This window comes from Eretmochelys imbricata, chromosome 15 (assembly GCF_965152235.1).
Source record: "Eretmochelys imbricata isolate rEreImb1 chromosome 15, rEreImb1.hap1, whole genome shotgun sequence".
NCBI lineage: Eukaryota > Metazoa > Chordata > Testudines > Cheloniidae > Eretmochelys > Eretmochelys imbricata.
In genome coordinates, this window is record NC_135586.1 from 2,311,010 (window position 1) to 2,327,385 (window position 16,376).

General features: G+C 53.2%; 1 protein-coding gene across 1 annotated transcript in view; it reads right to left on the minus strand.

Moving 5' to 3' along the window:
• Positions 1-16,376, minus strand: part of EMID1 (EMI domain containing 1) — an 83,544-nt gene that overhangs the window by 47,612 nt on the left and 19,556 nt on the right. The window contains exons 2-3 of the mRNA XM_077835323.1: positions 9,762-9,875; positions 8,491-8,594 (exon numbers count right to left, since the gene is read on the minus strand). Coding sequence (XP_077691449.1) covers positions 8,491-8,594; positions 9,762-9,875 — 218 coding nt within the window. The remainder of the gene's footprint in view (positions 1-8,490; positions 8,595-9,761; positions 9,876-16,376) is intronic.

Sequence of the window (16,376 nt, forward strand, 5' to 3'; positions counted from 1 at the left end):
AGGAAGGAGGCCCCTCCTGCTCCCTCTCTCCCCCCCAAATTAAGACCAGCTGAATAAATAAATCCTGCCCTGACGCGTAGCCTGAGCGACAGGAGTCACTCCCTTCCCAGGCTGCTGCAGTTCCATGTCACATTTTGGCACCTGTTTGGCTGCTCATGGGCTGAGGCTGGCAGAGTGAATGGCAGACCCCAGGGGACAGCCCTTCCCAATGCCTTTGAAAGCAGCTGGGGAGGCAATGTGCTGACCCAGGGAAGGAGGAGTCAACAAACAGGAAGAATCGATGGCTTCCCTTTGTTAAGGCCTTCACAGGTGGCTGGGGGTGGGGTGTGGGGAGAATACCATCCGCAGAGCTAGTTCCCAGGCAGGCCAGGAGGGGACAGACAGCCCATGGCAGAGCGCCCTGGGACCGGAGATAGAGGGGGACTGGGCCCAACACTCCTCTCCAAATCTCCCTATCTAGCACTGCTTCCCTTTCTTTTCTCCATCACTCTCTTCCTCTAGCCATCTCTTTTTCCAATCGCTTTCCATCCCTTCCTTCCTTTCTTTCCCCCCTCGAATCCCAACAGCTATTGCCATGTCAAGTCATTTGAGCATTGCCAAGCTCAATACATCAAATATCTGCATGCAGGATAGAGTTTCACAGTAATGGGACTTCATTCCAGGTGTCCCGTTTTTTATTGCAGTTCATTTCTGACTCACTGGAAGGCTGCCATGGATTATGACGCCGTCTCTTTCCTCCCTTACAGAGTTGTGCACAATTTGCTTCTTTGCTGTGTAGCCTTTGGCTAAGGCTTGTGGACGAAGCACGAGGGGATGGCCCCAGAGAGCGCTGCCCCCTTGCTTCTTTGTACGGTGTACAGTGCTGTACAAAGCATGTCCGTTTCATCCTCTCTGTTGATCACTGGAGTTGATCAGCAATTTTTCAAACAAAATATGTTCCAAAGGGGAAAAAATGGTTGGAAAATGTCTGCTGTACCCCTCCCTACTCCTCATTTTCTAGCCAATGCTATTCATTGCCCAGCCAGTCCTCTTAGGTTTCCACTGGACCTTCTGACTCCTACTTCCAGTCTGGGATCGCTGATTTGAGATTTGGCAAGCAGCCGCTTGCACTTGGTGCATGGCACTGCAGTGAGCTATCAGCAAGTGAGATGGTCCTAAGAAGGGACTGTTCGCCAGCTGGCTTGTACTAGTTTATTTGCTTTGCTCAGCCAGGAGTGGGTTGTCCTTTCAGAATTTCATGTGGGGCAGATACTTAGTCTGTAAGCTTTTAGGAGCCAGGACCATCTTTTTGCTCTGTGTTTGTAAGAGCCTAGCACACTGGGGTCCTGGATGATGACTAGCGCTCCTAGGTGCTGCCGCCAATGAGCAATAAAGAATTTTCAAAAGACCCAAGAGCCACATTTTCAAGTGTTCAACACCCAGAATTGGGGCTGAGTTTCCAGCAGAACTCAGCACTTGCCATGCCGAGCTCACCTGAACATCCAGCCCCTTGTGTCCAGAGAACCTGCTTCATTTTGAGTTTCCTCTGTGGGCTCGATCTGGAGGCTGATGTTGCTCAGACCTGGGGCTGACGTGCTGCAGGGTCCCATCTGGTTCATGTCTTATGTCTCTCAAACCTCATGCTTCAGACCTTTTGCTGGTCACCTGAAGGGGTCACGCTACCCTCCTTCTGCTGGTGGAGCGCGTCTTCATCAGAAGCGCTTGCATCCTTGCCAGCACGTTAAAGAAGTATGGGCTGGATGAATGGACTATAAGGTGGATAGAAAGCTGGCTAGATCACTGGGCTCAAAGGGTAGCAATCAATGGCTCCATGTCTAGTTGGCAGCCGGTATCAAGCGGAGTGCCCCAAGGGTCGGTCCAGGGGCTGGTTTTGTTCAATATCTTCATAAATGATCTGGGGGATGGTGTGGATTGCACCCTCAGCAAGTTTGCGGATGACACTAAACTGGGAGGAGTGGTAGATACGCTGGAGGGCAGGGATAGGATACAGAGGGACCTAGACAAATTAGAGGATTGGGCCAAAAGAAATCTGATGAGGTTCAACAAGGACAAGTGCAGAGTCCTGCACTTAGGACAGAAGACTCCCATGCACCGCTACAGACTAGGGACTGAGTGGCTCGGCAGCAGTTGTGCAGAAAAGGACGTAGGGGTTACAGTGGATGAGAAGCTGGATATGAGTCAACAGTGTACCCTTGTTGCCAAGAAGGCTACGGCATTTTGGGCTATATAAGTAGGGGCATTGCCAGCAGATCGAGGGACATGATCGTTCCCCTCTATTCGACATTGGTGAGGCCTCATCTGGAGTACTGTGTCCAGTTTTGGGCCCCACACTACAAGAAGGATGCTGAACAACTGGAAAGAGTCCAGCGGAGGGCAACAAAAATGATTAGGGGACTGGAACACATGATTTATGAGGAGAGGCTGAGGGAACTGGGATTGTTTAGTCTGCAGAAGAGAAAAATGAGGGGGGATTTGATAGCTGCTTCCAACTACCTGAAAGGGGGTTCCAAAGAGGATGGCTCTAGACTGTTCTCAGTGGTAGCAGACGACAGAACAAGGAGTAATGGTCTCAAGTTGCAGTGGGGGAGGTTTAGGTTGAATATTAGGAAACACTTTTTCACTAGGAGGCTGGTGAAGCACTGGAATGCGTTACCTAGGGAGGTGGTGGAATCTCCTTCCTTAGATATTTTTAAGGTCAGGCTTGACAAAGCCCTGGCTGGGATGATTTAGTTGGGGATTGGTCCTGCTTTGAGCAGGGGGTGGGACTAGATGACCTCCTGAGGTCCCTTCCAACCCTGATATTCTATGATTCTAAGGGAACATTTCCCCTTCCACTGTATTCCAAAGGTTTTCCTCTCTCCTTCCTCTGAAGCATCACAGATACCCATGGCAGGAGATGGGACACTGGACAGGTGGGCCAGTGCTCTGATGTGAAGCAGAGAAGTTTCTTTCTCAGGCGCTTGGCTGGTGAGTCTTCCTCATATGCTCAGGGTCACACTGATGGCCAGGTTTGGGGTTGGGAAGGAATTTTCCCCAGCTCAGATTGGCAGAGACCCTGGGGGGTTTTCACCTTCTTCTACAGCATGTGGTTACTGGTTGCTTGCCAGGATCATCTGGGTGTATCTCACTTAATCCTTTCCCTGCCACTGCAGGGGCCTTGGGCACTGGTGCACCTCAGTTCCTCCTGTTCTCTGCCGGGGCACATCACAGCTTAATCTTCTGAGGGCTGTGATACTTGGATCTAATTCTGGTTGTTGGGCTTGGTGTGGGTGGGGTTTAATGGCCCGTGATATGCAGGATGTCGTACTAGCTGGTCCAGTCTGCCCATAACCTCTATAGCCAGTCCCCTGAGCTAGGAGCTGGGTCTCTTTACCAGCACTGCCTGAGGTGTCCCAGCAAGGGGAGGATGAACAGCATGGACCTAGGTGCCATGGAGTCGATAGACTCCTTTTCGCAAGCTCGACAGCCCGGAGCTGGGCACAGCCTCAGCAGCACAGCACAGCTGCTGCGAACGGTCAGGGCAAGAACCTGCCACTGGGACTCGTGTGAAGGGCTTCCACTGGTGCCAGTGAGAGACTTTAGATGCCGTCAGTAGGAGCCGTGAAGAAAGGGGATCGAAGGCACTAGGAAGATGGAGCTTGGCCCAGCTCCAGACCCACAGTCAGAGGGAAGAAAAGCTCGGAAGGAGCCACCCCAGAGACAGTGCTGTGACCTGGAGCCTCAGGAGCTCTGCATTCCCCAGGCAGCAGTGGCAGGATTCCAGCTGTGTGAACTGTCCCTACGCTGCGCTCCCGGGGGGCAGCGGGCTAGCACACCCAATGATGTGGGGGACCAGGTACGTGCAGAGAGGTCCCTGGCTCGCAGAGGTTACTAGGTGGCTGTGTCTTGCTGTCAGCCTGTGAGAACCAATGCCACCGCTCACTCCCCCTGAGGACTGACAGCTCAGTAGATTGCCAGACAGTTGGAGCATGCTCTTTTCAGCAGCGCTGGGGAGATGGGAGTTTCAGTCGCTCAGCTTTTCTGCTGAGATCCCGCGTCCTAAGAACCAAGATAGCGCGGGAGAAGCGGAGGGGGGGGAGTTAGTGGGAGGCCCAGTGGACAGTGGGGTTGCCAGCCTCCAGGATTGGCCTGGAGTCTCCAGGAATTAAAGATGAATCTTTAATTATAGGTGATGTCATGTTATGAAACCCCCAGGAATACGTCCAACCAAAACTGGCAACCCGACTGGGCAGCAGCTGAGCAGCCTCGGAATAGCTCCTACCGAGCAGGCCCCGCCAGCTCTAGCTCTCGGAAGCCGCCTGCCAAGGCCTGAAGGCAGAGGGACGAGCAGAGCACTCACAGGCTCCCAGTTCCCAGCCGCAGCTGGCCAGGAAGCAGCAAAACAAGCCGGGCTCAGCTTTCTCGGCAGCTTCCTTAACCTCAGCCCCTGTGTCAGCATTGCTGGGATCAGTGCAATAGAAATTGGGGAGTGAGCAGGCCCGGGGGTGGGCCGCAGGGTGCAGGCCCAGCTGGGGCTGTCTGCAGGGTCAGGGGAAGGACACACACAGGGAGAATCACCCTAACCCCAGGCTGGGTGCCCGGATTCCTCGCCTTCCTGATCCCCTGCCGTGGACAGCAAGAATGCTGTCTCCCAGGAGCCATGTGTCGCCTCCCTGGCCTAGTTCAGCTTTGGCCCCATTCAGGTCATCCACCCAGCCCCTCTGCTCCCCATATCGCTGCCCCTCCATCCCTCTCTCGTCTCCCACCTCTCCCTCCTGGAGTCCATTTCAAAGCGGCCTGCAGGTCCCCAGAGACAGCGAGGGACCAGGGCCCGGTCAGCTTGCACCGAAACCTGAGTGCGGCTCCAGGAGATGCAGGAGAGAGAATGTGAGGTGGATTGGATGGGGGTTGTCCAAGGGGAGGCCAGATGGGGACTGGGGCTGCCGAAGGGGCTGGATGGAGAAATGGGGGGCTGGATGGGAGATGCCAATGGGGGCTAACTGGGGGCTGAGGGGAGCTGTGTGTATTATGGGGGGGGGGGGGTCCCCCAGTTAGAGCACCTCCAGGACACTGAGCCTGCCTCTTCCATCCACAGGTGTCCCCTCCCCTCCCCCTGTCCCCCAGCGGTTCAACAGCAGGAAGGGTGGAGGCACCCCAAGGCTGATAGCTTGGCAGAGTGGAGAGGAGCTGGCAGGGAGCCAGGCCTGGTCCTTCCTCGACTGCAGCTGGGGGAAAAAATCACAGCAGCAGCTCTTCAGCCTCCCCTCTCCCTCTCCTCCTGCCCCTGCCCTGTGGACAGTGCTGCTCTCCCCCAAGCTGGTTCTGGGGTGATCCAGGAGGCCCACACTAAGCTGACAGCCTCTGAGTCACCCTCCTTCCCCGTGAGCCTCAGCTGGAGCTGAGACCCAAACGAGCTCCCTGATGCCCAGGGATCTTGGGTAGGAGCAGGGAGGTGACTTTCCCTCTGTGTTTGGCACTGGTGCCACCACGGCTGGAACACTGTGTCCAGTGCTGGTGGCCCCAATTAACGAGGCGTGGAGAGAAATTGGAGAAGAGCCACAAGAATGAATAAAGGATTAGAAACTTGCCTTCCAGTGAGAGACTCGGAGCTCAGTCAATTTGGGTTAACAAAGAGGCTAAGGGGTGATTTGAGGACAGCCGATAAGTACCTAGCTGGGGAACAAAACATTGATCTTCACTCTAGCACAGGGTTTCTCACACTGGGGGTCGGACCTCTCAGGGGGGCGCAAGGTTATTATATGGGGGGTCCTGAGCTGTCAGCCTCCAACCCAAACCCCGCTTTGCCTCCAGCATTTATAATGGTGTTAAATATATTTAAAAGTGATTTTAATTTATAAAGGGGGGGTCGCACTCAGAGGCTTGCTGTGTGAAAGGGGTCACCACTACAAACATTTGAGAACCACTGCTCTAGCAGACAAAGGTCTAACACGCCCAAGGGCTGGAAGCTGAAGCTAAGCAAATTCAGATAGGAAATAAAATGCCCATTTCTAACAATGAGGGCAATTAATCCTTGGAACAATTTCCCAAGGGCAGGGGTGAATTCCCTCTCGCAGGCCAGTTTTAAATCCAGACGAGCTCGTTTTCCGAGCTCTGCTCTAGTTCTCTAGTCCTCTGGCCTGCTAGACGGGAGGTCAGACTAGGTGATCACAGTGATCCATTCTGGCCTTCGAGGAATCCATTCCTGCCCTGGCTGCTGTGGCTACAAAACAGCAAGCGATCTGGGTTCCATGCTGGGCTCTCCAGGTGCTGATTGTTGTACCTGCCAGGCTGATCCCTGGGTAAATGGCACTGGCTAGTGCTGCTACCTTTGGCCAGGGCAGCCTGGTGGCCTGCTCTGCTTGTATCGTAAACTCAGATTCGTCCTGCCAGCGCCTCGCTGGGAACTGTGTTCCCAAAGACTATTCAAACACCCTCTTCCATCTATACGATTAGCAGAGGCCAGAGCTTCTGGGCCATCCCCTGTAGCACCTCCTGCTGGGAGATGCTGGTATGGGAATAACTAACAGCTTCCCGGCAGGCAGGGCTTGGCAGTGCTCAGCGATGCTGCGACGGGTAGAGCCCTGAAAATCCGTGGGTATCCACTTTATATCTGTGGACCATTTCTGCGGATAGCAGCGTGGATGCAGATACAAATTTTGTATCCGCACAGGGCTCTGACGGTAAGAGCCGGCGGGCAGCAGTGAGGAACCGCAGCACCAATCCTCCACCTGCCCTGGGCGGGAGGCCTGGGGGGCAGGGATACTGGGTGGGGGGCTGCTTGGGCCCCACACCCAGGGCAGGTGGAGGGTCCACCATGGCTCCCCACAGCTGCCCGCCCGGCTTTCCCCGACCTGGCTTCGGCCAGGGGGGTGGCTCGGAGCCACAGCCCAGCCACGGTAAGAGCCGGGCGGGCAGCTGTGGGGAGCCATGGCAGACCTTCCACCTGCTGTGGGTGGGGGCCTGAGCAGCCCCCAGGCAGCTCCACAGGTGTCCCCCCTTCCCCCAGCCAGGCCAGCATGGAGCTCAGCAGTGGGGAGCAGTGGCAGACCTTCTACCTGCCCACAGTATGGGGGAGGGGGCCTGAGAGCAGCCCCCAGCAGTGTCCCCGCCCCCCAGGCTCCCCGCCCGGCTGAGGGCAGGTGGAGGGTCCACTCCCCACAGCTGTCTGTGGCTCTCCCCGACCGGCTTCGTCGGGGGGGGATGCTTTGGAGCCTCAGCCTAGCCCCCAGTGTAGAGCCCTGCAAATCTGAGGAGATCTGTGGATATCCACAGATAATCTTTGCGGCTCGTGGATCGGATGCGGATACTCATTTGTGTATCTGTGCAGGGCTCTGGCAACGGGCACCAGTTCATGCGGCTTTCATGGTGAGCAATCCAGGAGGAATGAGATACGCTGTGCAGCCATGCGTGGCCCTACCATAACAACACCCCCGCTCCATAGCGCCACTGTTTACAAGCAGCCCTACAGTAACTAATTAGAAGAGGCAGCCCAGGGCTAATGAGCTACAACAAACCAGCAAACTGAAATCGCTGACATCAGGGGATTTCAGGGAAGAATCTGCCCCCAGCCTGGCTCCCCACTCACCCCAGTATTATCTCGGGAATGATCAAAGATGAGAACCCCCCATACCTGCCCCACACTGAGGGGGGCTGCCCCATACATCTACCCCCAGAGATCCTTCTGCCCCACACTGGCTGGGGTCTGATTCTGTACCTGCCCCCTCAGAATCCCTGGGAGCTGCCCTGGATCTCTTGACCTCTAGGTTGGCAGCATGAGGTGCCATGGGGCACTCTAGAGAATGCCCAGTGACTGATATCTGCCATCCAGCGTATGACACTGATGCACGGGGCTGATGCCCGCAGCATTCACATTGTACCTCCTCCAACTACTCACGCCCCCTCCGACCCTCATTACAATGAATGACCCAGATTGAAGATCTGTCTCCATAGCACTTCCCCATGGCAGTAGTTAGCAGCCACTCCCCCATCAGCTGGTGCAGACAGGCTTAGCTGCTAGTGGAGATGGGGCCCATCACACCCTAGGTGACATAGTGCCCAATGGTTGGGTCCCATCTATGCCAGTAACAGTGATCCAGCCAATGGAGGATCCATTGCTGACAACCAAAGACAATGCTAGGGCAGCTGGTGTCCTGAGCTCCCTCTGTCCTGCCATGAGATGACTGTCCCTCTATGCTATCTATCTGGCCCAGAGTATCCTCTGCCCCACACAAACTACCCTGTATATCTATCCCCAGAGCCCCCTCTGCCCCACACGGAGAGGGAGCTGCCCTCCAGCTCCCCCTCTGCCCCACAAAGAGAGGGAGCTGTCCCCCCAGAGATCCCTCTGCCCCACGGTGGAAGGGATCTGAATCCAGGCCCCTTCAATCCTGTGCTAGCAGGGGACTGTTCTGATCCATGCCAGCTCTTTGGGGCTGCAGTGCCCCAGTGCTCCCTGCAGCTCACACAGCTCAGAACATCCCCCAGGAGCCATGTTCAGCTGGCTTTTCCTACCTTCTTTGCAATTGACCCCTGTGTGGCCTGGGCAGCACTTCCACTCCAGAGCTGTGACGGTCTTGTAGGCCACCTTGTACGCTGGTCTCACGATGGCTCTGTAGCTGCGAAACAGAAAGGGCCCCGGCATCAGGAGCTTGGTCTGTTCTCAGGGGCCAGGCTCAGCGCCGGCATCCCTAACATTTGTCACCACCAGCGGCCTGTCGCTACAGATCATCCCAGGTGGGTATCCCATCTCCACTTCCAGCAGGCACCCAGGCCTGATGCTTCACAGGGGGGAGTTTGCTCCTTGCTGTCCCCCTTTCAGCATTGCATGGGACGGGAGTAGATTCCTGCCTGGCCCCTGCTGGGATCAGCCGATGTGCTGCAGCCTCTCATGGTGTAGGAGCAACATGGGGCAGGAATGAGTGGGGAAGCCACGTTACCCTCACGCGATGAGGCCGCTCCAGGAGGGGGCTGGTGTGGAAGGATTCAGGATCGATGGAGCACGCCCTTGAGAAGGGGTGGAGCATCCAGCTGTAGGCTGGATCCCATCAGAGTGGGTGGAGGGGAGCCCGAGTCTTCGTGCAAACAGAGGCTGAGTGGCCTAGCAGCCCCAGGAGCGGATGGTCCCTCTGGGCTGGGGCAGTGGGAGGAACTTGGGACTGGATGGGCACAACAGCTTAATTCTTCATTCCCTTCCCAGTAACACGGGGCCTGGGACAGAGGGCCGGCTCACCAGCTACAGCACCCCGATCGCTCTAGCTCCCCCCGAGAAGCCTGGCTGGGGCAAAAATGTAATTCGTTCATCAGGATCACAGCTGGGTAAGCTAGGGGATGAATTAGCCCATCAGCTGAGGCCTGATCCAAAGGCACAGGAAGGATGTGCCAGGTGAGGAGCAGAGCTAGCCGAGTCCAGAGTCAGTGAGATCTCCAGGAAGGGAGACCTCTGTTCCTCTTGGGCCTCGGGATAGCAGGGGAGTTGTCCATAGTGTTGCTGAACGGGTGGAGGGAATGCAATAAGCAGCAGGGTGTGGCTACCCTGCCAGTGGAGACTGAGTGGGTCTCTGCGGTGCGAGAAGGTAGGAGCGGCCCGCGTGCTGCTACAGGGTTGCAGCAGTTCAAGCCTGTGAGGGGCCCTAGGTGGAAGCAAAACCTCCCCACCTTGCAGCATGGACTCTGGATGTGTGACTCCCATGCCCCAGCTCTGCCCACGTGTGGCACAGCAGACAAGCAGCATGTGGCAAGGGAGCAGGGGGCGGTGGAAGGGGAAGCGGCAGCGTCTCTCTCACCTGCCTCCGTTGCAGCCCCCTGGCCAGTGGCAGCCCTGGAACACTCTCTGCAGGAAGGTACCATTTTGGACATGGCAGGAAACTGTCCTTGTGACCATGTACGAGCACCAGTTCCTGAAAGAGACCAACATAGGCTGCATCACACCCTGCTCCTGCTCCTGCTCCTGCCCCTGCTCGGGGGGCAGATGCCCTTCACCAGCCCCAGCAGCATTGGCTGCTAGGCCAAAATGTATTGGTGTCAAATGGTCATTGAGACACCCACCCCCCCACCCCCCCCAGGGCCCAACCAGTCACAGAAAAGCACAGAGATCCCAGGCTGGGCCCAGCTGCTTAAACCAGCTCCCCTTTGGATGCACCAGCCCCGTCATCTCGGAGCAAATGCCACATCCCCCAAGAACTTGGCTGGTTCTCCAGGGCTTCCCATTCTGACTGCCATGCCAGTGTCTCTCCCAAACGAGCTTCCCTGCCTCTGAATCAGGTCCAGGCTTTCCCACTCCCCGACCCGAACGTGAAAACACTCACACTGCCAACCATGCAAGTTTCCTCTGGCTGGTATTCCTGCTTAAATGGTATTCCTGCTGGCACCTTGAGGGTGTTTCACACAGCAGCAGAAAGCACTGGGCCTTTTTCCACTACCAGCCCTACGACGGGTTGGATCACAGAAACCCCCTTTGGGACTGCCACCTGATGTGCCTGGACTACCTCTGAGCCTGTTTTCCCTGACAGCTTGGGACTTCAGACCCTTGCCTGGTTGGAGCCAGACATGCTTGCCTGCTGCAAACACAGATCCAAGTCTGAATCACGTCCCCCACAAGCTGCAGACTTAACCGAAAACAGCTTAAGAAGTGTTCCTGTCTCCAGCACTCAGATACCCAGCTCCCAATGGGTAAAGCTTATACAGGGTAAACTCATAAATTGTTCGCCCTCTATAACACTGATATAGAGAGATGACAGCAGTTTGCCCCCCACCTAGGTATTAATACTTACTCTGGGTTAATTAATAAGTAAAAAGGGATTTTATTAAATACAAAAAGTAGGATTGAAATGGTTCCAAGTAATAAAAGACAGAACAAAGTGAATTACCAAGCAAAATAAAATAAAACATGCAAGTCTAAGCCTAATACAGTAAGAAAACTTAATACAGATAAAATCTCACCCTCAGAGATGTTTCAATAAGCTTCTATCACAGACTGGATGCCTTCCTAGTCTGGGCCCTATCCTTTCCCCTGGTACAGCCCTTCTTCCAGCTCAGGTGGTAGCTAGGGGATTTCTCATGACTGCAGCCCCCTTTGTTCTGTTCCACTCCCTTATATATCTTTTGCACAAGGCAGGAATCCTTTGTTCTTCTCTGGGTTCCCACCCCTCTTCCTCAATGGAAAAACACCAGGTTAAAGATGGATTCCAGTTCAGGTGACATGATCGCATGTCACTGTAAGACTTCATTACCCACTTGCCAGCACACACATATACAAGAAGACTTACAAGTAAACAGAGCCATCGACAACCAGTTGTCCTGGTTAATGGGAGCCATCAAGATTCCAAGCCACCATTAGTGGCCCACACTTTGCATAATTACAATAGGACCTCAGAGTTATATTTCATATTTATAGTTTCAGATACAATAATGATACATTTATACAAATAGGATGACCTCACTCAGTAGATTATAAGCTTTGTAAGGATACCACACAAGAGACCTTTTGCATGAAGCATATTCCAGTTACATTATATTCACACTCATTAGCATATTTTCATAAAATAATATAGAGTGCAACGTCACAGGCCCCTTCACCCATTCAAGGCCGCAATCAAGATTGGAGACCTGCTGTGACAGGCGCTGTACAAAGACGTACTGAAAGGCCATTCTTCCAGTACAGGGACCAGAGCAGCATAGCTCCAGGGCCGTACCTATGCCAGCACAACTCCGTAGTGCGGACACATCCTACAGGCGATCGGGGGACGCCCCGGATGATTGGAAAAAGGCAAATATAGTGCCCATATTTTAAAAAGGGAAGAAGGAGAATCCAGGGAATTACAGACCAGTCAGCCTCACCTCAGTCCCTGGAAAAATCATGGAGCAGGTCCTCAAGGAATCCATTCTGAAGCACTTAGAGGAGAGGAAAGTGATCAGGAACAGTCAGCATGGATTCACCAAGGGCAAGTCATGCCTGACTAACTTGATTGCCTTCTATGGTGAACTGGCTCTGTGGAAAGCTGGCTAGATCATCGGGCTCAACAGGTAGTGATCAATGGCTCCATGTCTAGCTGGCAGCCGGTATCAAGTGGAGTGCCCCAAGGGTCGGTCCTGGGGCCGGTTTTGTTCAATATCTTCATAAATGATCTGGAGGATGGTGTGGATTGCACCCTCAGCAAGTTTGCAGATGACACTAAACTGGGAGGAGAGGTAGATACGCTGGAGAGTAGGGATAGGATACGGAGAGACCTAGACAAATTAGAGGATTGGGCCAAAAGAAATCTGATGAGGTTCAACAAGGACAAGTGCAGAGCCCTGCACTTAGGACAGAAGAATCCCATGCACTGCTACACACTAAGGACCGAATGGCTAAGCAGCAGTTCTGCAGAAAAGGACCTAGGGGTTACAGTGGACGAGAAGCTGGATATGAGTCAACAGTGTGCCCTTGTTGCCAAGAAGGCCAATGGCATTTTGGGCTGTATTAGTAGGAGCATTGCCAGCAGATCAAGGGACGTGATTCTTCTCCTCTATTCAGCACTGGTGAGGCCACACCTGGAGTATTGTGTCCAGTTTTGGTCCCCCTACTACAGAAAGGATGTGGACAAATTGGAGAGAGTCCAGCGGAGGGCAACAAAAATGATTAGGGGGCTGGAACACATGACTTACAAGGAGAGGCTGAGGGAACTGGTTTTATTTAGTCTGCGGAAGAGAAGAATGAGGGGGGATTTGATAACAGCCTTCAACTACCTGAAGGGGGTTCCAAAGAGGATGGATCTAGACTGTTCTCAGTGGTGGCAGACGACAGAACAAGGAACAATGGTCTCAAGTTGCAGTGGGGGAGGTTTAGGTTGGATATTAGGAAAAACTATTTCACTAGGAGGGTGATGAAGCACTGGAATGGGTTACCTAGGGTGGTGGTGGAATCTCCTTCCTTAGAAGTTTTTAAGGTCAGGCTTGACAAAGCCCTGGCTGGGATGATTTAGTTGGGGTTGGTCCTGCTTTGAGCAGGGGGTTGGACTAGATGACCTCCTGAGGTCCCTTCCAACCCTGATATTCTATGATCTATGATTCTACAGCAACAGCAGGGGTGCAGGAAGGCCACCTCCCTGAGTGACAGCAATGAGGTCAATGGAAGCATTCTTCCATCAATCTAGCTGCGTCTACGCTGAGCCTTAGGGCAGCGACGCTATGGCACTAGGGGTGGCAGGCACTCAGCTGTAGCTGTTTCAACCTATATTTTAAATATAGGCCAGGCCAGAGACTGTCCCTGCCCCAAAGAGAGCATGGCTAGGCCCCCTCCCTGCCACCTTCCCCTGCACGGTCACTGCAGTATGCCTGAACTCTGGGACAAGGCAGTTCAGCTTCTGAGGCATGTTCTTGGCCTTCATCAGTTCTTGGCCTCTTTGCTGAGGCCGCCAGCAAGTGGGCAAACAGCCCCAGACTGTGGAACGAACTTCCGCAGGAGCTAAGGCCCATCCTAGACCTCCCTGTCTTCTACTCCAAGTGCCTAGTGCCAGTCTCTCTCTGGCTTCCTCTAACACACACACGAAGCTGGATGGGCATTTGAAACCAAAATCCAGCCTTGCCAAAACAAGACATCCTCCAGGGAGAGAGAGAAAGAACCGCACAGCACAAGTGTGAGTCGCGTTACTCAGGATATGGCTGGATGGCATGTGGTGTGACAGTCTATATCCCTAGGTTCTCCCTTTCTACAGGACTATGATAAATTTGGTACAAAGTATGCTCTCAAGGCTGATTCCCCACTCTGGCACTTTGAGTGCAGAAGGTGGGGGCCTGCAAGGATTCTAAAAATTCATAATGGCCACTCCAGGCTGGTATTAAACTCCCAAGGTCACAGCTTCTCTCTGACCTTAGATGGGTAGATGCTGCCACCACCCAAGTGCAACACCCCCCCGCCCCTTTGAGAACCCAGAAAGGCACACTTGGGGATTCCTTCCTGTGGGGCACCCTCAAGCTCTTTCACCTCCCTCCAGGGAAGAGCTGAGAAAAAAACAAAGGAAATCAGCTGTTGCCACCAGCTAATTAAACATGTGCACAAATCTCTTAGGGCACAAACATCCAATCCTGTTCTTAAAAAAGGTACATTTTATTAACCCCCCCCCCAAAAGAAAATACATCTGGAACTTGGGCTTTTTGCTAGATCTTAAAAGATACAATTACAAAAATTAAGCATCAAGATCACTCTCTTGAGGTTCAGCTTAAAGGTTACAAGCAAAACAAAAGCATCTGGGGTTAGCACAGAGGAGTCCACAAGCCTTACAAAATAAAAGAAATAAACCTAATTGCCTCTTTCTGGACATTCTTCATCTACTTACACATCTGGGGTTTCAGATAAGTAGGTTCGAGGTATGAATTGATGTTTTTTCATACCTGGTTTTAAAGCTGCTTACAGCATTGCTGCTCTGTGTCTCTGCTCTCCAGAAAACAAGACACAAAGGGAAAGTTTTTTCACAATTTTAAAAAGTTCTAGCCTTCCCATTGGCTCTTTTGGTCAGGTGCCCACTCCTTTCCTTTTACCTGTGGGCTTGTTAACCCTTTACAGGTAAAGCAAGTAGAGAACAACCACCAAGAGGGATTCCATAGCCAACTGGCTCACTGGATGTCCACAAAAGGGAGCTATCCCCCCCGTCATTTATCACATATGCTTTGTGAGGTATCACTTGAAAACTCATAATCTGCTGAACATTATTGTCCTGGTAAAATATGTGTGGCAACATTGTATGTAAAGTTATAAGATTCTACTGTATGACTTTACTGACACATGCTGCAAGTTTAGAAAAGCAGGCATGTGACGGGCAGCCACATGGGGGTTAACCAGTCACTTTGGACCCAAGAGGCCATGCCCCCTCACCTATGCTCCAGGTGGTGGGAGCAGATAAAAGGCAGCTGGCCAGCTCAGGCAGGGCTGGCTGAGGGGGAGGATGGACGTGTGCTGCTGGTGGCTCCTACCAAAGATCAGTCAACCCCCCCCCCAGACAGCTGAGGTATCCTGGACTACACTGTGGAGAGCACACCAGCAGTAGAGACTGACAGGGACACCAGACTGCTGCTCGTGGAAGACAGGCCTGCATTGGACTTAAGGGTAGGCAGTGATCCAGGGAATGTGCTGGATGCTGATACTTGAATCCTAAACTGGGAGGTTACCAGCTTCACATGGCTCTGGGTCGGAACCTGGTAGAGTAGGGTGGGCCCAGGGTTCTCCCACCCTCCATCCCAGTAATGCTGGAGACCCTGGCCACTGTTTGTTTGTTCTGCCCCATCAAGGGGGTCAGAGCCCTATTTGTGATTGGTTGCCCCTGTCAGGAGGCTCAGGGACTATAAATTGTTTGTTCCCTCTGAGCAGGGGACTGAAGCTGCTGGTTGCTAGTGTGCGCCCCAGCCAAGGGGCTACAGCCTGCTCATTTGCTCCGCCCTGCCCAAGGGGCTGAAACTCCAGTTTGTTGTTATTTACCCCCAACTAAGAGGCCTAAAAGCTAGACTGTTTGTTTGCTCCGCTCTGTCCAGAGGGCTAGAGTCCCTGACTGTGTTTGTCTGGCCCAGCTGAGACTTACAACTGTGCGAAAGGAGTATCAAACTTGCACTGAGCAAGCAGGGGCGCCCCTCCCCTTAATGGCCGTGCAGAGCCCCTGTGACAAGACACAAACCAGTTCCTCCGAGACAAAAGGCTATCCAGCACCTCAGCCAAGCGGTAGAATGCCTATTGAGGTTACAGGGACAAACCAGCCTGATGTGTCAAAAGAATAGTAAATATGGCAGGAGACCAGCTTAGCTTAATGGTGAAATCCTTGCGGATCTTAAGCATAAAAAAGAAGCTTACAAGAAGTGGAAGATTGGACAGATGACCAGGGAAGAGTATAAAAATATTGCTCAGGCATGTAGGAATGAAATCAGGAGGGCCAAATCACACCTGGAGCTGCAGCTAGCAAGAGATGTTAAGAGTAACAAGAAGGGTTTCTTCAGGTATGTTGGCAACAAGAAGAAAGCCAAGGAAAGTGTGGGCCCCTTACTGAATGAGGGAGGCAACCTAGTGACAGAGGATGTGGAAAAAGCTAATGTACTCAATGCTTTCTTTGCCTCTGTCTTCACGAACAAGGTCAGCTCCCAGACAGCTGCACTGGGCAACACAACATGGGGAGTAGGTGGCCAGCCCTCTGGAGAAAGAGGTGGTTAGGGACTATTTAGAAAAGCTGGACGAACACAAGTCCATGGGGCTGGATGCGTTGCATCCAAGAGTGCTGAAGGAATTGGTGGCTGAGATTGCAGAGCCATTGGCCATTATCTTTGAAAACTCGTGGCGATCGGGGGAAGTCCTGGATGACTGGAAAAAGGCTAATGTAGTGCCAATCTTTTAAAAAGGGAAGAAGGAGGATCCTGGGAACTACAGGCCAGTCAGCCTCACC